The sequence below is a fragment of the Ursus maritimus genome, unplaced genomic scaffold (assembly GCF_017311325.1).
Source record: "Ursus maritimus isolate PB19 unplaced genomic scaffold, ASM1731132v1 scaffold_32, whole genome shotgun sequence".
Lineage (NCBI taxonomy): Eukaryota > Metazoa > Chordata > Mammalia > Carnivora > Ursidae > Ursus > Ursus maritimus.
Window position 1 is genome coordinate 17,523,576 of NW_024425786.1, and position 21,653 is coordinate 17,545,228.

At 45.0% G+C, this 21,653-nt stretch overlaps 1 protein-coding gene across 1 annotated transcript; it reads right to left on the bottom strand.

Moving 5' to 3' along the window:
• Positions 1–4,382: 4,382 nt before the first annotated feature.
• Positions 4,383–17,117, bottom strand: FUCA1 (alpha-L-fucosidase 1). The gene is made up of 8 exons (XM_008694608.2): positions 16,375–17,117; positions 14,452–14,586; positions 12,444–12,581; positions 9,721–9,826; positions 8,098–8,298; positions 6,610–6,800; positions 5,381–5,480; positions 4,383–5,155 (listed from the first exon to the last, which is right to left on the bottom strand). The coding sequence occupies exons 1-8, from the start codon at positions 17,100–17,102 to the stop codon at positions 5,015–5,017; spliced, it is 1,740 nt and encodes a 579-aa protein (XP_008692830.2). The 5' UTR covers positions 17,103–17,117; the 3' UTR covers positions 4,383–5,014.
• Positions 17,118–21,653: the final 4,536 nt, after the last annotated feature.

Sequence of the window (21,653 nt, forward strand, 5' to 3'; positions counted from 1 at the left end):
TTGTTTTCCACGACAGCTGCCCCATTTGACATTCCCACCAGTAACGCACAAGGGTTCCAGTTTCTGCCCATCCTTGCCAATACTTACTTTCTGGTTTCTTTCTGGTTTTTTGGTAATCGCCTAACAGTCCGAATGGTTCTGAAGTGGTGTCTCCTGGTTTTGATTTCCATTTCCCTAGCGATTAGTGATTCTGACCGTCTTTTTATGTCTTATCGGCCATTTGTGTATTTTCTCCGGAGAAATACATATTCAAGTCCTTTTCCATTTTTAAATTGGATTCTTTTGTTAGTTGAGTTTTAGGAGTCCACTTTGTAATCTGGATATTAATCCCATATCAGATATATGATTTACAAATATCTTCTCCCATTCTGAGGTTTGCTTTTTTTTCCTTTTTCTTTTTTAAGTAAGCTCTATGCCCAACATGGAGCTTGAACTGACAACCCTGAGATCAAGAGTCGCATGCTCTATTGACTGAGCCAGCCAGGCGTCCATGAGTAAAGCTGTTTTGCTTTTTTTTTTTTTTTTTTTTTTCAAACTGAGGTTTGGGAGTGCCTGGGTGGCTTAGTGGGTTAGGTGGCCAACTCTTGATTTCAGCTGTCATGATCGCAGGGTCCTGGGATAGAGTCTTGCATCGGGCTCTGTGCTCAGAGTCTGCTTGTCTCCCTTTCCAGCTGCCTCTCCTCCTGCTTGCTCATGCTCTCTCTCAAATAAATAAATAAATCTTAAAAAAATAAACTGAGGTTTGCTTTTTAAATTGTTGATAATGCCTTTTGATGCACAAAATTTAAAAATTTTCATTAAGTCCATTTGTCTATTTTTCCTTTTGTTTTCTGTGCCTTTGGTATATCCATGAAATCGTTACCAAATCCAGTATCATGAACTTTTGTCCTATGCTGTCTTTGAAGAGTTTTATTGTTTTGGGTCTTACACACAGGTCTTTGATCCATTTTCAGTTAATTTCTGTATGGTATCAGATAGGGGTCTAATTTCATTCCTTTGCATACTGCTATCTAGTTTTTCCAGCACTATTTGTTGAAAAGACTGTTCTTTCCCCATTGAATGTCTTGGAACCCTTTTTCTTTTTTTAAGATTTTATTTATTTATTTGAGAGAGAAAGAGAGAATGAGCAGGGGGAGGAGCCGAGGGAGAGGGAGAAGCGGATTCCTTGCTGAGCAGGGAGCCCAACACAGGGCTCAATCCCAGGACCCCAAGATCATGACCTGAGCTGAAGGCAGACGCTCAACCGAGCCACCCAGCTACCCAGGCACCCTTTTCAAAAATAATTTGACCACATGTGTGTGTATTTATTTTGGGTCTCTGTATTCTGTTCCATTGGTCTACTTTATGTCTGCTTTCTGCCAGTACCATGATGGTTGGTTACTTAGTCACTACCAGTTTTGTGTGTGGAATTCTTAGGGTTTTCTACATGTCAGATCATATCATCTGCAATCAGGTTATTTTATTTCTTGCTAATTTGGATGCCTTTTCTTTCTTTTTCGTGACTAGTTGCTCTGGCCAGGACTTCCAAACAGAAGAGCAGGAATCCCTGTCTTGCTGCTGAGCCTTAGAAGAAAAGCTTTCAGTCTTTCACTACTGAGTATGATAATTTGCTGTAGGATTTTCATACGGCTTTTATTATTTTGAGGTAGTTTTCTTCTATTTCTAGTTTATTTTTTAATTTTTTAAAAAAACATTAAAAAAGATTTTGTCAGAGAGAGACAGGGAGACAGAGAGACAGAGAGCACAAGCTGGGGGAGCAGCAGGCTCCCCACTGAGCAAGGAGCCCAATGTGGGACTCAATCCCAGAACCCTGGGATCACGACCCGAGCTGAAGGCAGATATTTAACCGACTGAGCCACCCAGGCCTCCCTAAAAAAGATTAAGTAATCTCTACACCCAATGTGGGGCTGGAACTTATGGCCCTGAGATCAAGAGTCGCATGCTCCTCTGACTGAGCCAGCCAGGTGCCTCTCTATTCTCAGTTTCTTGAGTGTATTTATCACAAAAAGGTGTTGAATTTTGTCAAATGCTTTTCCCCCTCAATTGAGATGATCTTGTTTTTCCCCCTTTGTTTTGTTAATGTGGTTTATTACAGTGATTGATTTCTGTATCTCAAACCATCCTTGCAGCCCTTCAATAAATCCCACTTAGTGATGGCGTGTAATACTTTGAGTATGTTGCTGATTTGGGTTTGCTAGTATTTTGTTGAAGAGTTTTGCATCAATGATTATAAGGGATGTTGATCGGTAGTCTTCTGGTAGTGTCTTTGTCTGGATTTGATATCAGTTTAATGCTGGCCTCATAGAGTAAGTTAGGAAGTTTTCTCTCCTCTTTACTTTTCTGGAAAAGTTAGTTCTTTAAATGTCACTAAAGAAGCTATTGGGTCCAGGGCTTTTGTCAGATCTTAAAATTACTGATTGAGTCTCCTTACTAGTTATATATCTATTCAGGTTTTCTATTTCTTCGTGATTTAGTCTTGGTAGGTTTCATGCTTTTAGGAAATTTCCCACTTCACCGAGTACAATTGCTCATTAGTTCTCTCTTATAATCCTTTTTATTTCTGTAGAATTAGTAGTAATGTCCCCATTTTCATTTTAGTAATTTGAATCTTTTCTTTTTCCTTAGTCCATCCTAGCTACAGGTTTGTCATTTTGCTGATATTTCGAAAAACCAACTTTGTTTCATTTTTCTTCTCTGTTGTGTTTCTCTATTTTGTTTATCTCTGCTCTAACCTATGGTCTTTTCTTTCTTCAATCTTTCTTTTTTCAATTGCTCAGACTCAGGAATTTACATTGTCCTATCTTCAAGTGCAGTATTCTTTCTTCTGCCTACTCAAATCTGCCTTTGAATCCCTTTGGTGAATTTCTCATTTCGGTTGTACTTTTCAGCTCCAGAATTGTGTATGTGTGCGGTTTCTTCTTAGGTTATCTAGCTATCTATTGACATATCCTTTTCATTCATACATCATTTTCTTGACTTCCCCCATAGCTTCCTTTAGTTTTTTGAGCATCTTGAAGGCAGTTGTTTAAAGGTCTGTCTAGTTTACCTGCCACCAGGTCTTTTTCAGGGGCTTGTTTCAGTTTCTGTTGATTTACTTTTTTCTTTTTTTGTTGAAATCTGGACATTGGAATCTAATAATGTGGTAACTCTGGAAATCAGATTCCCCCTCTGCCCCACTCCCAGGGCTTGTTTTTTTGTTTTTTTGGTTGTTGTTATTTTTGCATTTTGATTGTTGTAGGCTGTCTCTGTGCTGCAGATGAGCCAGAGGTGGGCATGCGTGGTCACTTTCGAATTTTCCTCATACATGCAGTTGTTTTTGAATGTCCTAGTTTTTAATGTCTGGCTCCCAAAAGGGGGACTATTTGAAGGGGGGGTCATCAATCCTTTAAATCCACTGGAAGTCACTTCAGCCAGAGGAGGGCCTTGTAGCAGGGGGGAGGTGCAACAATGGCTGCCCACCTCTTTCCCTCTACCTCTGTGATCAGAAGCAGCAATCAGAGATCAGAACTCAAATCCCAGATATTCGGAGGACAGGGTCCTTTTTGCCCACATTGGCACCCACGAGCCGTGTAAAAGTTGCTCCAGGAGCACGTTCATAGCTGCCCGCTACATGGCTGTGGCTGGGGGATAGGTAGGTGAATTGACCAAGACCACGATTTACCATTTGAATCTTCCTCTGGAAGCTGGAGCCTTGGTAGACTCCAGACTTCTACAATAGTTCCACCAAACTCTGCCAGTGTAATTGTTGTCTAGGGCAGGAGACAGATTCCTGGTGCCTCCTGTCATCTTCCCAGAATCCTCTCTAAAGACTTCATTCCATCTCACAAAGTTCAGTGCATAGTGGTCTCGTTATTATTCTAAGTATTTTCTAATTCCTTGTGGTGTTTTGATCACTGAATTATTTTGAAGTGTGTTTTAAAATTTCCAAATATATAGGTTTTTTTCCAAATATATGTGTTTTAAATTTTCCAAATATATAGGTTTTTTTCCGCCAAGTTTTTATTTTCTTATGTTCCTTTAATTATGCTGCAGACATACAAGTCTGTATGATAGTGCTCCTTTGATATTTACATTTGTAAATATTCCACGTGCTTGAGAAAACTAATATTCCTCAAACGTTGGGTAAAGATTTATAAATGTATCTATTAAAAAACAAACAGCAAATCTGATTAGATCTATAATAATGAAAGGGGCTGAACTGGTTGCCAACTCAAAAGAATGGTACTAGAAGTGAGAAGCAGAAAAACCAAGGGAATTATGTTCTTTGTTTGGCATTAAGGAGACTCGGCAAGTCCTTTTTTTTTTTTTTTTTTTTTTTTAACAGAAACAAAGCTTTTCATAAGCAGTCCATAAGAAACTGGGAGAAGAAAACTACAACATGCTTTTCAGTAGAAACGATTTCACATAAAAATTTATTTATTTGATCATATTTTAAAAAGCAGGGCAGAATCACATTCGTTTTCTTCATATACTACTGTGAACAGACTGAATTTCTGAGCCCCTAGTTTGCTTTGGAAACTTCCACAGGGCAGACCACTAGCAGCCCTAGCAAGCCTTTTCCTTCTCTTCCAGGCTCTCCTCCTCCCCGAGGGGTGCTGTGACAACGGATGTTAAATACACAGCCTATGGCTGAGCTTGCCAAATCCTTTTCACCTCCTCGCATAGGCAGTAGGGTGACTTGGTTCCTTCTTTACCTGAAGTCATTGATTAAGGAGACAGGTTTCAAACATAGAGAATGGAGGGAAGTTTCCGGAGCCACTTCCCAGGTTAGGAATAGAAGGATGAATTCAGAGCTTAACCGGTTAGTGCCTCCTGCTGATCAGAGAGAGGTATGCTAGCAATGGATCTCAGGTCTCTGATCCACTGAGACATCAGTATAACGCACTCAGTTCCTTTGATTAAAATGTGTTGGAAAAGCCATCTCTGAGTAGAGAAGTAGTTTATTACAACGATGGTGCTTTAAGAGGAAAACCAAAGCAGCATATAGGAGGCGGTTCTGCCTGAACTCCAAGGATCAGTGCACTCCTGTCAGCTTTATAGTCCAACCAAACTCAACTGGCAGAGTGAAGAGTGGTAACTGGGGCAGATAAACGAGTAGACCTTCTTCTGGATCTGTGGACCACTTCAGATCTTTCTGGATCCCCAGCATTGTTATCTGCAGAAAGCAAAAGGGAATGGAGAAAAAAACATCAGCGTGCTGAGTACAGAATATGGCTTGAACGTGATGGGAGACGGCCGTGCTGGGCCAGGGCAGGGCAGATAGTCTAGAAGGAGGGTGGTCAATATGGGGGAGACCTGGGGCAGGAAGGAAGAAGTAGAGAAGACCTCCAATTCCTTGATGAAAGGTACCTCCCAGAGCAGACTCACTGAGGCTCCTCACCTGTGTGGTCGAGGTAGTGACGGGGGATGCAAGGTATAAGACTCCATTATCTGGCCAGCGCAGGAAAATGGCATAAACAGCTGTTCCTCTTGAGGTATACCTGAGAGAAGGAGAGAAGAAACGTCCGTGTCAGAAATATCCAGCTTGGGACCCTGACACATAGCCTCCTATACCCCCTTTCAATTATCTACCGACCCCAACACCTTGAGTCTGTCAGTGCTGCCAGGAAGGGCTACGAACTCAAACCTATTAAGGTCTGTGGGAAGAAGGCAGCCCTGTGAGACTCTTCCTGGGGCTCGCTTCCATTTTCCCTCTCTATTGGGGTGTAAGTTTTCTTTAAACATGTTTAACTCTAACACCAGTTATTTCACACTGTAGCCATTTGCCTTTTTATTCAAATCTTTTTTCAACTCCAAATCCGTGGGAAACCGCAGCGGATCCATAAGACATGCAGTGAGGCTGGGTTGGTTCTGAGAGTTCACCGTGCTTAGAGAAGAGGGTGAAAAATCACTACCCAGGCCCTCACCCCAGGCAGAAGGATGAACGTGCTTCCGCCGATGCAGAGGGCTATGTCCGATGGCATCACACGCACAGGGGCCTCTCACCGAACACCTGGCACATGCGCCCGGTGCCCTGCTGGGCGCTTTCCACGAATTCACACACTTTACCTCCACAACCACCACGGCAAGCTAAGTATCATCACCCCATCTCACACTTGAAAAACACAGGCCCAAGGTCAAATAACAGATTCACAAATCCCAGTTTGAATCACGACTTCTCCAGGAGTTAGCTTTGTGATCCTAGGCAAGGTAGAGAGCTGCCCTGGGTCCCCTGGTCACTTGTAACGTGGGGATAATAACAGTAACCACTCGGTGGGATTGTTGAGGGGATTCCGCGAGTGGAAAGAATCTGGATTGGAGCCTTAAACATGGGTGGTGCTGTGCCAGCATGGGCTATTACTATTTTTAGGAGGCAGGGTAACAAGGTCAAGTATAGTCACAGACGCTTCGTAGCTCCTCCTTTCACCGAGCCCACCATACCTCTCGCTACTCAAAGATACCCTGCTGGCTTAAGATATAAATTGGGGTAAATATTTAATAGCAAAAGCGCAGCTTCGGGGTTTCCTCAAGACAGCTCCGACCCTGGCTTGTAACACTGAGGACCTAAGGCGACGCCAGCCGGGCAGGGGCTGCCGTCCTGTTCCCGCAAGCGACAGAGGACAAGCTCACCACACAGACGTCGTGTTCTTTTCCAGTTGCACCCTCCATGGTTTCGAGGCATAGATGGCCTCCCCGTTGGTGCTCAGCCACTTCCCAACAGCAAGGAGCCTTTCTTGGAAGATGGGAACGATCAGCCCATCTTTAGTTGGTCCGATGTTGAGAAGGTAGTTGCCCCCCAGGCTCACGGTCTGCACCAGTTCCTGGCGAGAGCAGAGACAGCGACGTCCTAGCGACGGGTGCCCAGACCGGCATAGCGCTCAGAGCGCACAGGTATCAGGAGAAGAAAAAGAATCCAGGGCACATTCTCTCCTTGGTGAATATCCTTTACCCTTTTGAAAAGGCTCTCTATTTTTTGCCATCATAAAAGCAGGACGGGCTTATATGAGAAAACTGACAAATCCTGCTACAAGCTGGAGAAGTATATTCACTCGAATTCCACGGAGTGATCACGGGCCTGCGCTTCCCCCCGGTGCGGCGGGCGGTGGGGAGGGCCGTGCGTCAGCAGCACAGAGTGCGGTGGGGAGCCGAGAACAAAGCACTTGGCTGTGATCCCAGGGAGCCGTGCGGACAGAGTACGGGGATCAGAGGAGAGGGGTTCTGAGTGGGTGCCAGGAGACTTGGGGGACACGGAAGAGGGATGCAGAATGTGGGACACTGTATGAAATGGGCGACATACATGTATATACTGTCCCTTCGGGAAAACATGCTGTAAAGGGACATACTCTTCAAGGCTCCTCGAGTGGTGTGGAGTGCATGGTGCGTGCGTGTGTGCGTGTGTGTTTACTGTGACTTCAAACAGGTACGCTCCAAGTGGACCCAGAAAAAGGACATTCAGAAAATCTAAAGAAGAACGTGTTATAGTACCCCAAAGACACCACACCATCGACTTGATATTCGCTTCTTTGCCCTGTGCAGTGGAAATATGTTTTATATAGTTGTGATAATCTGTAACTTATTTTTCACTCAAACCCTAGGCATTGACCAATATTACATTCATAAACATTTTAATGGTTAAGGAAAATCCCCAAATCTACTTAAATATCCCGTTATGGCTGCAAGAAATTAAAACAACCCACATATCCAACTGCAAATAATTCTGGGAAGAACATCTCCATATGAAGACTTTCTTCCGTAATTACAATTATTTCCTTAAGACAGGTTTTGTTTTTTGTTTTTTTTTTAAGATTTATTTATTTATTTGAGGGGTGTGGAGGGGCAGAAGGAGAGGGAGAGAGAATCCCAAGCAGACTCCATGCTGAGCACGGAGCCTGATGTGGGGCTCAATCTTACAACTCCAAGATCACGATCTGAGTTGAAACCAAGAGCTGGAACCAACTAAGCCACCCACGTGCCCCAGGACAGGTTTCAATGGGTCTGTTCAATGACCCAGGGGGTTCCAGCGACCTGCACTTCCATCCAGAGTGCTCCCACCACGCTTAGTTAGAAGGCTACCTTGAGACCGTAGTTAACGAATAACCAACTCACAGGTGCTCTTACCGAAATGATTTCACATTCACTTGCGACGTCCCCCATCACCATGTTACGACGAAAGCCCCAGGAGACCCTGTCTATGGAGGTACACATTTCCCACTTGTGCTCTGGCAAGCTCTCTGGCTTGAATTTATCTTGACAGTTGTAGTATCCTCCATGGTGACAGGAAGTGTTCTGACCCCACCGGTCATTCACCACTACTTGATCCTACAAGAGGAGAGTACTGGGTCATCTGGCGTAAAACCACTTCGTTTCCTTACATAATGCAGTTTGGCAACTTGTGTATTTGGACATAAGGAACAGACTTGGTCTAGAACGGTTCTCAACTGGGGGCTATTTTGTTCAAGAGACATTTTTGGTTGCCACCGTTGGGGGGGGTGCTACTGCCATCTAGTGTGTAGAGGCCAGGCATGCTGTTAAATGTCTTAGGACAAACAAGACAGCCCCCTCAAAACAAAATATCCAGCCCCAGAGGTCAATAGTGCTAAGGCTGAGAAACCCTGGTCAAGCCACATGTAATGTCAGAGCTGGGAGAACCTGTTTTAAAGATCATCTGGTAAACTACTACTTCTCTTAAAGGAGAAATGGGGAGAAGACGTGCCTGAGGTCACACCCCTGGGCAGAGTCGCAGGAAGCTGGGACTGTGAATCAGGCATGTGAACCCAGGCCAGGATGCTTTCCACTACATGGCCCTGACTTTCTTTTCCTAGGTAAAGAAAAGTCAGCAAATATTTTCTTTCCTTCAAATCTTTGCTTAACTATGAGAAATCATTACCCAGGATATCTTTTTTTAAAAAAGATTTTTAAAAATTAATTTGAGAGAGAGAGAGAGCACAAGCAGGGGGAGTGGCAGGCAGAGGCAGAGGGAGAAACCAGCTCCTCGCGGAGCAGGGATCTGGATGTGGGACTCAATCGCAGGACCCTGGGATCATGACCTGAGCCGAAGGCAGACACTTAACAACTGAGCCACCCAGGCACCCCGCGGAATATCTCAATATTAATGATTAACCCTACTATGATTCTTGTACTGGGGTATCCAAGGTGAATACAACAGTTCTTGCCCTTAGAGATCCAGCAGAGACTGGCTGAGTAGACAGATATGTGGACAATATGATATCACATCAGAGTTATTTCTCTCACTTAAATGGGGCACACAGATCTGGGTAGGTAGGATCCAGGTGTGACCTCACCTAATCCATGTGGATATAAGAGAAATGAAATTCCCTCTTGAGATTTAAACTGCATAACCAGCACAGATGAGATGAGGTCATAAATATTTGCATCTTATTCCCATAATTTCATATATTAATTTTGTATATTAATTTTTGGGTGTTTTTCTCATTTATAATGTTCGCATGCTTAACAGTTTATTTTACTTTCTCTAAGTCTCTGGGACTTCTATGTACTCCTACTACTTAAACTTAACAAGCTTTAAACCTCTGTTGTTGAAATCAAGAATTAAAGGAGAAACCGTTAACATCCATGAAGTCCCCTGGTCCCTACCACCTCCATGTCACTACTAGTATTTAGTATTGTTGTTGCTGTCACTCTTATTACTCCAGATCTTGGCTCCTTACTCTTTCTTTTCTCATAACAGATAAATAAGAGAGAAGTCATACAATCACATGCCTTGACTGGGCTATCATTGTAGAGCCAAGAAAGAAACTCTGTAGAGTTCCAGTAAGTATCAGGACATTCCCACTCTCCATCAGACCAAATCAAGTCAGGTTCATACCTGGAAGACACGCGATGAGGACAAAGTTTGTTATCTGAATCTATTCACAGTAAAGTCTTACGGATCTATTTTGTAACAAATATTTTAAGATTTGCTCCCGTTTTGAAAGTACCATATAATTCCCATGGTGCAGACAACGTGGAAAACTAAAGAGACAAAACAACAACCATAACTCTGTTGAGGTCCCTCACATAACCGCTGTTTGATACACAGTACTTTGGTACATTTCCTCCTAATCTTTTTTCAATGTCTTCTGAAGAAATAGGGTTGTAAACAGTATATAAACAATTTGGTTTCCTTGCAGCAACTAACTCCAACGAAAAGAGTGGTGTTCCAAAACTACAGAGCTAAGGTTTCTGCTTTTACGATGTATGAACAACTCGGGAAACAACCGCTGTTGGCGAGGATGTGGAGAAAGGGACCCCTCTTACACTGTTGGTGGGAATGCAGGCTGGTGCAGCCACTCTGGACAACAGTATGGAGGTTCCTCAAAAAGTTAAAAACAGAGCTACCCTACAACGCAGCAATTGTACTACTAGGTATTTATCCGAAGGATACAAACAGAGTGATTTGAAGGGGCATGTGCACCCCAATGTTTATAGCAGCAATGTCCACAACTGCCAAAATATGGGAAATGAAGATGTGGCACACACACACACACACACACACACACACACACACAGAGGAATATTACTCAGCCATCAAAAAGAACGAAATCTTGCCATTTGCCAAGATGTGGATGGAACTAGAGGGTATTATGCTAAGTGAAATAAGTCACTCAGAAAAAGACAAATACCATATGATTTCACTCATAGGTGGAATTTAAGAAACAAAACACATGAACAACGGGGAAAGGAAGCAAAAATAAAATGAGATAAAAACAGAGAGAGAGGCAAACCATAAGAAACAACTCTAGGGAACACACAGGGTCGCTGGAGGGGAGGTGGGTGGGGGATGGGGTAACTGGGGGATGGGCACGAGGCAGGGCACGTGATGTGATGAGCACTGGATGTTCTGTGCAACCAATGAATCACTAAACTCTACCCTGAACCTAATAATACACTATGTATTATCTAACGTGAATTTAAATTTAAAAAATTATCTGTGTTTTTAATTAAAAAAAATGTACCAAGAGCTTGAACTAGTCCACGAAATGCATTGTTTTGGACAACTACCCAAAGCTTCAACTATAAAGGATCTATAGAGTCCACCCGAGCCGCAGCCGCACCCTTCACACACGCCACTTTGAGCTCTGTGTGGCATGAGTGTGTGTGTGTGCGTGTGTGTGCGCGAGCACGCGTGTGCATGCATATATACCTATAAGGTAAGCACGATTATTTCCATTTAGAGAGCAAGAATCAGATGCTCAGCAGGGCGATTTGTTTTAGGTGATAAAACGTACAGGTAAGAGGAGTTGGAACTCAAATGCACGTCTGCTGATGCCTGATCCTACGCGGTCCCCCGTAATCAGGACAGCAAGCAGACTCCAGGGAAAAGACTGCCTAAGAGGCAAGCATAATGCTGGTGGTCTGTGTTTACTGTGAACGAGAAACCGTACGAGGCACTTCGTACTCATTGCCTCATTAGTTTTCACAACAACCCTGTGGCGTATAGTATCCCCATTTCACAGATAAAGAAACCGAGATCTAGAAAGACTCAGGAGTTTATTCGAGGCCACACAGCCAGCAAGAAAAAACTGGATTTCAGATCCCGTTCTGTCTGACTCCAAGCTTCTGCTGGTCTCTTACAACCTACTGTTTCCTTAGGGGGGGTCATCTGGATGCAATGGATTTGGTTTTGGTTTTGGTCTAAAATGAGAGTCCAGGCGGAGATGGCCGCCCCTGGAGCTTCAAAGGTCCACCATCCTCTATGAGCCAGCCCCCAGGTGCGAGAAGGGCAAACTAGAAATAAAGCATGGTGAACTAATGAAGCATCGAGCCTTACATCGGAAACCGGGGATGTACTGCATGGTGACTAACATAATATAATAAAAAATCATTAAAAAAAAAGAAATAAAGCATGGTGAAGACTAGTGCTGAATCCCAATGTGAAAGTGATCATTTTAAGAAAAATAATGATAACAACACCCTTATTCTGCACCAGGCAAGGTGACAGATACTTTTCACACGTTATTCTCAGCCCTGTATCGAAGGCATTATTTCCCTACTTTTCAGAGTGAGAATCTGAGGCTCAGAAGGGTGGTCCTTTAAGGCTTGTGAGTAACAAGAGCCAGGACTTAAATGCAATCTGCCAGATGCCAAATCCTGTGCAGGGTCCTTGGGGGCCATGTTGCCCCTCTCCAAGGTCCTGACAAAGAAACCAGCACGCAAGGAGGGACTGAAGTCTTGACTTTAAAACTTAATAACCCCCATCCTTGGTTTGTTTGTTTCAATCTATAAAAGCAATACGACCACGTTATGGGAGTTTTGAACAGTAGGAGGAAAAAATATATTCTGTATTAATGCAAACCACTATTTTCATTTTGATTTTCTTATAGGTTTTTTCCACATTCCTTCCTTTCCCCTTTTCCCCCAACTTAACAGTATCCTATAAGAAACTCTGATTTCACTGATAAAAGTCATAAGGACAAAAAACTTTTTTTTTTTTTTTTTTTTACCTGTTAACAAGGTCATATAGTTCTGGCATTGTTTTTGCACGGACAAAATACTGTGTTTTGAAGCCATTTTTCTTATCAAGTATGTAGAGTGGGTGGAACCATTCTAAAAGTGAGTGATAGAGTCCATAACGTATGTTCCTTAAACAGAAAAACAGAACAGCAAATGTCCATTAAACAAAGAAAAAAAATGTAGTTTAAGAAAAATCTGTGGCAGCATTTTTACGTCTCAGTGAAACTCACCAGTAAGGGCATGCAGGGGCAAGTGGGATCGCAAACCATTTCCTTAAATTATCTCGTATCGTTAACTTAAACAAAATAACTGGGCTTTTGATCACACACAGGACTACTTTTTATACATAAATACCTTAACATCAAACGTCATTTTTTAAAAGATTTTGTTTATTTGACCGAGAAAGAGAGAGAGGGAGAGAGCACAGCAGGTGGGGAGGGACAAAGGGGGAAGCAGACTCCCCGCTGAGCAAGAAGCCCAATGTGGCACTCGATCCCAGGACCCCGGGATCATAACCTGAGCCAAAGGCAGACGCCTACCTGACTGAGCCACCCAGGTGCCCCTCAGATGGCATTTAAACCATCTTTTCTTTATGTCAGTTATCTCAGTAATGACACACAGTCCTTTTTAAAAACCGTTTTCTCTGTCAGTCGTAAGAATATATATTGTAGAGATAATGGAAAACAGAAAAAAGTGTAAAGAATAAAACATCCCAAATCTTGTCACTAGGAAATAATCATTAGTAACATTTTCTACATAGTTGAAATTAACAAACATGGGTTTACGGTTTCATTTATTTAAGATTTACCAATAGTTCTTAACATAAAAATGTTAAGAATTCTCAATCAAAATGAAAGAGAGTCAAAGTGACCTATTTTCATACACAATAAAACTTGTTTTGAGTTATGAATGGTGAGTGTCACAGAAACGCTGTCCTGCAGTGAGAAGGAAGGATAATATTGCAACAGCACAGATAAGACAGAAAGAATTAGAGTTAGATACTTCATCATATGACTTGGGGACTAAACAGATACAAAGAAGGTAAAAATCAAGGATCACAAAGTCTAGTCTAATCAACATCTGACTTTTATAGCAGGACTGTTTTGCTTTGCAGGACTTTGCGCGCAGCACTGGGAAACTGAATATTGACCAGGTCCCCAGAGTCAGCAAACGCTTTCTTTATGGGCCACATAGCATTTTAGGCTTTGCAGGCCTTGCAGTCTCTATTCCAACTCTGAAATTGTAACTTGAAAGCAGCCACAGACACAACACACAGATGAGTGGGTGCAACTGTGTTCCAACCAAACTTTATACAAACAGGTGGCTGGCCTACTCCTTCAACAGGGCATCAAGTTTACCAAATCACAATAGAGCTGAGATGGGGTGTGGTACAAATACCACATTTCCTCTCTACAGGCAATCAGACCCAGAACTGTAGGGTCCAAAATCAGATAACTGGGTTCAAATCCCACCTTTGCCACTTCCAAGCTATTTGATCTTGGGAAGTTACTTCTTATTAAGTGGCAAATATTAGGGAGCATTAATTAGAATCAACCAAGCGGCTCCTTACCTCATTTTCTGGCTCCTTTAACTGCCACCCTTGTCAGTTCCCTCTTGACCTAGCATTCTTCCAAACTTTCTCTGAATGCCCACAAAGCTGCATGCTGACAGCTAAGGGGGACACAAAGATGAGAGCCAGTCCTTCATTAGACACTGGAAAAGGCCCTGGGTTGGAAGGCCTTCCAGAAAGAATCTTTTGCAGAATGGAAATGAGGCACTGTGGTCTACATGGGGTATCCCTCACCTAAACAGGGCCGTGAACTTCTCTGATGATATCACCTTTGGTCACATGAAAAATGCCAAGAACCAAACACCGCTAATTCACAGGCCAGAGCCCGTCAGGTTTACTCACTACACGCAAACTTAGAAAACACACAAGAGCAGAGAGGAATGACAGATCAAAAGAGAGGACAACAGTAACCATCTGTAGATACTTACCTCTTCCGGAGGGCTTTTCCCAACTCACCAACCAAATCACGATGGGGACCCACATCCTTAGAGTTCCAATTCCAAGACACAGGGCTCGGCCAGTTTGTGAAGCCTTCGTGGTGCTTTGTGGTCAGGACTACATACCTGTGGACAGCAAGACTCCATGAGCAAAGGAAGCAGGTGGTGGGCCACAAGCATGAGCTTACCCAGGATGCCTGAGGCTTTTTAAAAAGGTTGGGAGAACTTGACCACAGGAAATGTACTTGCATGAGTGACTGTGTGCTGCAGTCACATCTCCCCGTGGATACTGCTCCAGGAATGGAAGCAAACTTACGGAAGCCAGAGTCCTTCGTCCCCAGCCAAGGAGAAGGCCCAGCGGGAAGAAAGGAGTAGGTGAGGGAAAAGAAGCGCACCTTAGCTCTCTCGTTCTGGAGATAACAGGAAAGTAAAAGAAAAGGCTATAGGAACTGCCTCTCATTTATAGAGGTGACAAAAGACCAAAAGAGCTGGGGAGAAAAGTGCAGTGTTGAAATAACACTCAACATTTCATTTGCTTGTACGGCAGAAAAACCGACGATGCCTGCACGTGATAATTTAATCACTGGCTGGTGTGAGGAGCTCCAAGACTTGAAGGGCCACATAGTATTTCAGGCTTTGTGGGCTCCTTTCCTTTTTCTTCTTTAACCCTTTTAAAATGTAAAAATCATTCTCATCTCATGCAATTTACAGAAACAGGCAGAGGACCTATCTCTCGGGCCACAGTTTGCAGACCCCTGGTATGGTGAAAAGAACCTTTGCTTTGGAGTCATGAGATCTGGACGTAGGACATTAGTTCCCTTCCTCTTTCTGGGCTTGTCACCTGGGCCACAAAATAAGGGGTCTGGACAAAGGTCTCCCAGATTTCAATTTTTTTATTTGTAAATTAGGGATCTCTAAGGCTCCTATTAGACAGTGACCACCACCTGTGTTTATTAGAGCCTTACATTTCCATACATTTACCGGCAAATACTAAATGTCAGCTATAAATTTTCTTTAGTACAAGAAAACTTGTCCGAGGGAAACTAAAACCGCGGAGGTGACTGTGGAGATAAGCTAAGGGTGGAAGACGGCTCTAAGCCAGGAGCTGGACAACCTCCCTGCCTCCGTTCTTACCCTCCTCCAACCCGTTCCCTCCTGGCCGCCAAGCTAACTCTTCTAGAAGCTGAGGGCAACCATTCTCTGATTTCACACCTGGCAACATAACTGCCCTCGAGGCTTAGTCCTTCCGGATTGGCCCCAGCCTTCAACAGCCTCTCCCTTTTCCCACTTCACGCCACACTTTCACTTCCCTGAACCTTCCGCACAGAAGCTCCGACAGCTCTCAAAATAGTTCAAACATCTCTTGAGCACCCTCTGTGTGCAGACGAGTGAGAATCGGTCTTGTCCAAATATACTGCGCACCAGTACTCTCTTTCCCTCCCTTTTCCTCTGGGAGATGTTAAAGCTAAAAAGAACTAACACGACCCCTTCTATCACCACGGAAGGAGGCTGCAGGGAGGGGACAAAACGCCAGACCACTGGATGAAAATTCTGGAATCCTGATTGTCTTGTTGACCTGTAAGGGACACTAAGTATCACACGGCTCGATCGTCTCGATATACAGAAGTAGACACCGAGGGCTTTCCAGCCCACCTCCCTGAAAACCTTTACTTTCTTCTAACCCCCAAGCAGACGCGCCTCCTCCGCGTGATCGGGCGTGCCACATTCAGTTCTGCATCCTTCAGGAGGCAAATCACGGGACCCGGGGGCACCCGAAGTCAGATCGGCAGCTGAGCGACCCCGGGCGAGCCGGCTCGACTCCCCCCCGCCCCCACCCCCCGCTCGGTTCCCACCTGCCTAACGTCAGCCCGAGCCGGGCAGGGGGGCTCCGCCGGTCCCCACGGCGACACTCACTTGGCCCCGGCCGCCTGGAAGAGGTCGGTCCAGGTTTCCGGGTGGAAGAAGCGCGCCGTGAACTGCGGCCCGAAGTCGGCGTAGCTGAAGCCGGGCGGGTAGTTGTCGCTCATGAACTGCTCGTACTGCGGCAGCCCCTCGCCCTTCCAGTGCCACCAGAACCACTCGCTGCCCCAGGCCGGCACCGAGAACACGCCCCAGTGCACGAACACCCCGAACTTGGCCTTGTCGAACCAGTCCGGCAGCGGCCGGGAGTCCAGACTCTGCCAGTCCGGGGTGTAGCGGCGCGGACGCTCGACCCCGCGCACGTACGCCGCCCACAGCACGAGCAGCAGCAGCGGCAGGAGCAGCAGCCGCGGCCCCGGGCCCACCGCCCTCGACTTCATGTCGGAAGTCCGCGTCGCGGCCTCCAAGCCTCCGCCGCCGCCTCTTAACGCGCAGGTACGGGCCGCGCGGTTCCGCCCACTCTCACTAATGATTGGCTCGGAAGGGAAAAGGGGCGTGTCAACCCGGCTGCTTGGCGACTGTCTTCCCCTCCCGGTCGGCCGTTCCTGCAGCGCCCTCTGGCGTTCAAAGGGAGAAAAACGCAAAGCGTCGTTGACCGCGCTCCGCGGACGGACGAATGAACACTGGGGAAGGGACTTGACAGCGGGGTGAAATCGTGGGGGCATGGAAGGCCCAGTGCATGCCGAGAGCTGGGAGTAGTCCATTTTGCCATTGGCAGCCATAGGGGGCTTCTTGAACTGTAGTATAGAAGAGCAAGCCTGGAGGGAGAAAGGCATTATGACAACCCTGGCAGAAACGCGGGATGGAGGGATGGAGGGAAGAAGTATTACCAGGGGAGAGGAGGGAGAAAGCTGGACATTGAATGAGGAAGAGCCTCTGTGATCATTTTGCCTGTCTAATATTTATTGAGCTTGCTTTCGGAATTTTTTTTTTTAAGATTTTATTTATTTGAGAGAGAATGAGAGTGACAGCATGAGCAGGGAAGAGGGGCGGAGGGAGAGGGAGAAGCAGACTTCCCGCCGAGCAGGGGGCCCGATGTGGGGCTTGATCGGAGGACCCCGGGATCATGACCCAAACCAAAGGCAGGCACTCAACCTACTGAACCACCCGGGCGCCCCTGAGGCAATACAAAGAGCTTAATGTCTAACTGGAAAAATAAGACCCATGCACAGACTGCGATGAAGGAACATTTTTAGAGTAGCACGGTGAGAAAATTAAGAGCCCCAGGCCAAAAGAGTGCCCGTGTCAACCTTCTCTGGCAGGGAGGTCACGGGTTCTTCTACAATTTGTACAAGATGTGTGCTCAAACGGGGTGAGGTCATCAGGTGGGGAGGGTCTAACGACCCCATGTGGCACAGCCATTCCCCACCTATCAGTGAGAGGAACTGCAGCCTATCAGAGTTTGAAGGGTCTTTGGAGATCCTTGAAACTATCCCCTTCCCTACTCTTCCCAGGAGGAAACTGAGACCCAGAGAGGGGATTGGAGTGGCCCAAGATCACAATGCTAGTGTGAGCAGGGGTGGGGCCAGAATCCAAGTCTCCCAGTGTGGAATCTGTGCGCCCCTCTCCCCCCTTCTCTCTTACACCCTGAGAGGGGTTGGGGCCTGTGTTGACAGAACCAAGCACTTCCTCATTCTAAGAGTGATAAGGAAACAGAGTAGCTGTTGCTGATTGAACAGCTATCTTATCTTGAGTGTTTTCTCTGCGAGGTTGTGTTGAAATGGTGCCCAGAACAGTGAGCACAGACACCTCAAACCAAACCAATACAAAACCCATTTTGTTTGCACGCATCTTCTAGTGATCAGAGTGACTAATGGTCTTTGATGTTAGAGAATTCATCACGGGGAAGATAAAATGGGACACCGTGACCTTCACTTCTCCTTATCCTTATAACCAACAAGTAAATCTGCAGGGACAGGTGAGAGACAGGACCACAGAGAGGGCAAAGCTGGAAGTTGGGAAACCCACATTTCTAGCACTGGATACCACCTTGTTGGGGCTTCTTGGGCAAGTCTTGTCCACTGTCTGGGCCCATTCCCTCATCTAAACTATGAGGGCGGAACTCTGTCACATCCAGGGTCCCCTTGCTCTGCTTGCTCTCCTCCTCCATATACTAGTTCTTTACATAGGGCAGAAATTGAGCGTGAATGTGAAAAGAGAGAGGTAGAAAGTGTGTAAGTGCATTTAATTCAATGATTTTTAAACTCTAGTTTTATTCATTAAACATAAAATATTTACTATCGATTTATGCCAGGCACTTGCGCATTTTCTTTGCTAAAAGAAAAGACCCCACCAATAAATAAAGAAAGGTATGTCCAGACTTCAAGGAATCACAAATTTACCTCAAAAACTAATGCCATGTCTTTGCCTTACAAAAAGATAGGTATCAGGATTAAAATAAAATTTGATGTTCCAAAATGCTTTTCAGGAGCAGTTTGGTTCCACAGATATTGACCAGCCCTCTTAAGACTCTATGCTGTTGGACACCTGGGTGACTCAGTCAGCTAAGCGTCTGCCTTGGGCTCAGGTCATGATCCTGGAGTCCTCGGATTGAGTCCTCCATCTGGCTCCCTGCACAGTGGGGAGTCTGCTTCTCCCTCTGCCCCTCCCCACTCCTTTTGCCCCCCACCCCCACCTCGCTCGTTCTCTCTCTCTCACAAAAATAAATAGATAATATCTTTTTAAAAAAAGACTCTATGCTGTTATCAACAATAGCCAAATTATGGAAAGAGCCCAAGTGTCCATTGACTGAGGAATGGATAAAGATGTGGTATATATATGAAATACAGTATGATTTCACTCATATGTGGAATTAGGAAACAAAACAGATGAACACAGGGGAAGGGAAAAAAAAAGTGAGAGGGAAGCAAACTGTAAGAGACTCTTAACAAAAGAGAACAAAATGAGGGTTGATGGAGGGAAGGGGGTGGGGGATGGGCTAAATGGGTGATGGGTATTAAGGAGGGCAATCGTCATGTTGAATACTGGGTGTTATATGTAAACGATGAATCACTAAATTCTACTCCCAAAAAACGGTATTACACTATATGCTAACTAACTAGAATTTAAATAAAAATTTGGGAGAAAAAAAAGTCTCTATGCTGGATTGTCAGGGACCCCTGGGGACCAAGAGGTGAACGTGGAGCTCATCTCATGGGAGAAGACTAGCCAGTGCCTGCCACTTAACACAGTCCATGATATGGGCTGTAATTGAGGGGTTGACTTTGTCCTTCAGGAGCTGTACTGGGTTCAATAATGTCCCTCCAAATTTCATGTACACTCAGAACCAGTCAATGTTTCCTTATTTGGAAATAGTCTTTGTAGATGTAATTTGTTAAATTAGGATGGGGTCATATTGGATTAGAATGTGCCTTAATCCAATGTTTGACATCCTTAAAAGAAGACGCCAAGAGATAAAGTGGGGGAGAGGAGGGCCATATGAAGATGGAGGCAGAGATTGGTGTTATGTTGCCACAAGCCAAAGAACTTTAGGAGCAGCCAAAAGTCGGAAGAAGCAAGGAAGGATACTCTCCTTGAAACTTTGGAGGGAGCATGGCCTTGGCGATGCCTTGATTTTGGACTTCTAGCTTCCAGAAGCTTCCATGAAAGAATAAGTTTCTGTTCTTTTAAGCCACTTGGTGGAAAAAAATTTTTTGTAAAGATTTTTATTTTGAAGTAATCTCTCCACCCAACATGGGGCTCGAACTCACAACCCCAAGATCAAGAGTGGCATGTTCCACTAACTGAGCCAGCCAGGCACCCCAGTTTGTGGAAAATTAGTATAGGAAATTAATACAGGACAGAAAATGAAGTATATTGGCATAAAATGAAGAAATAATGTTGAGTTAAGATCGCAGCAATCTGATGTTATAGGAATCGAGTATTATTCCTAATCAAGCAGAATTTGACTGAACTAGGCCAAGAGGTTAGTGGTAAAGGGGGCAGGCTTTGGAAACCCCAGCTTTGGGTACATATCAGCAGTGTGATCACAGGCAAGTGATTTTGCTCTTAAATGTTTCCTTATCAAAAAAATGAGGGTACCAAGACCGTCTTGAGGTCAGGTTATTGTGAAGACTAAGCAAAATACTTCATTTGAAAGCACTTATCCCAGTGTGTGGCACATAGTAAAGACTATAAAAGCCAGCTGGCATTTATGACCAGAGCACATAGTAGGTCTAGCTTACCTAAAGTTGACTCAATTAATCCCTATCACATGACCTTAATGATTTCCTTCATTGTATCACCAGTAATTATCTTCTTTAGTGGCTGTCTTCCCACCAAAATGTAGCATGTAAGCCACATTAGACAGGGCCAGTCTCATTTATGGCTGCACAACCAGGACCTAGCACAAGGCCTGGCACGCATTTGTGAGATGGGTGCATGAGCAAATGAAGAGTGGACACCTTGTCTTGTAAATAGACAAAGGAGCTGAACTGAGGGGCAATGGGGAACAATTTGGGGGTTTAGGAAATCTTAGTGAATGTCTTCCTTTTTCTTGGAGTTAGGCTGGGCCATTGCCTGCTCCCAGTGGAAGGACTTCAGAGGGATCACAAAATTCTCTAAAAATTCTGTGTCAACCAGTCCCAGCCTCCCCTGTATTCCCCGGGGACCTAGGAGGTCACAGTGGCTGTGAGTGGAGATTATCAGGGTGTCAACTGGGGCCACTGCCCTAATAACAAGATTCCCTGAACTAGAGGCTTGTCAATTACCTATGAAAGAGGTGGATCAATACCCTTGATCCTCATTGTATCAAAGTTTTTGGTCCTCAGTAGGAAAGGGTGACCAGAAAGTGGGGTCTTTCATAGCCTTAGAACCAAGGAGGTCCCAACAATCAAGCAAGAACAGGGTTGGCCAGCCATCCCATCTGACATCTTGAGATCCCAGGAAAATAATCCATTTGTCTTCTCAGATTTCCTCTGAGTCCCTCATTGCTGAGCCTGAAGGCTCCATCTGGCTCCTGTGGTCTCTGGAGGATGCAATCACTAAGCCATCTTGTTGGGGAGGTTCTCCTAACCTGAAAGTGCACTGAGCCTTCTCAGGCCTCTCGCCCACCTTGCCGTTGCTCACATGGCCTAGCTATCCAATAGTCTGCGTGCAAATAGCCATGGCCAGGCTACCTGCCAGGGTCAGTGCCGTTAGTCATCAGCAAAAAGGGGTAAGGGTCCAAGCCCCTAGGGCCTGGCTCAAGTAAGACAACAGGGTCAAGGCTGCTCTCTCCCCTCCAGGGAGTGAAATGATTCTGACTCAGCTTGTTTAAAACTGTGCAAGAGGAC

Excerpts from the sequence above, each read along its gene's own strand:
- FUCA1 (XM_008694608.2), bottom strand. The coding sequence starts at position 17,102 with ATGGCTGCCAATGGCAAAATGGACTACTCCCAGCTCTCGGCATGCACT. Across the intron at positions 8,299-9,720 it reads ACAATGATAGCCCAGTCAAG|GATCAAGTAGTGGTGAATGA; the intron begins GCATGTGATTGT and ends CTCCTCTTGTAG. Across the intron at positions 5,156-5,380 it reads TCACTACCTCGACCACACAG|ATAACAATGCTGGGGATCCA; the intron begins GTGAGGAGCCTC and ends TGCTTTCTGCAG.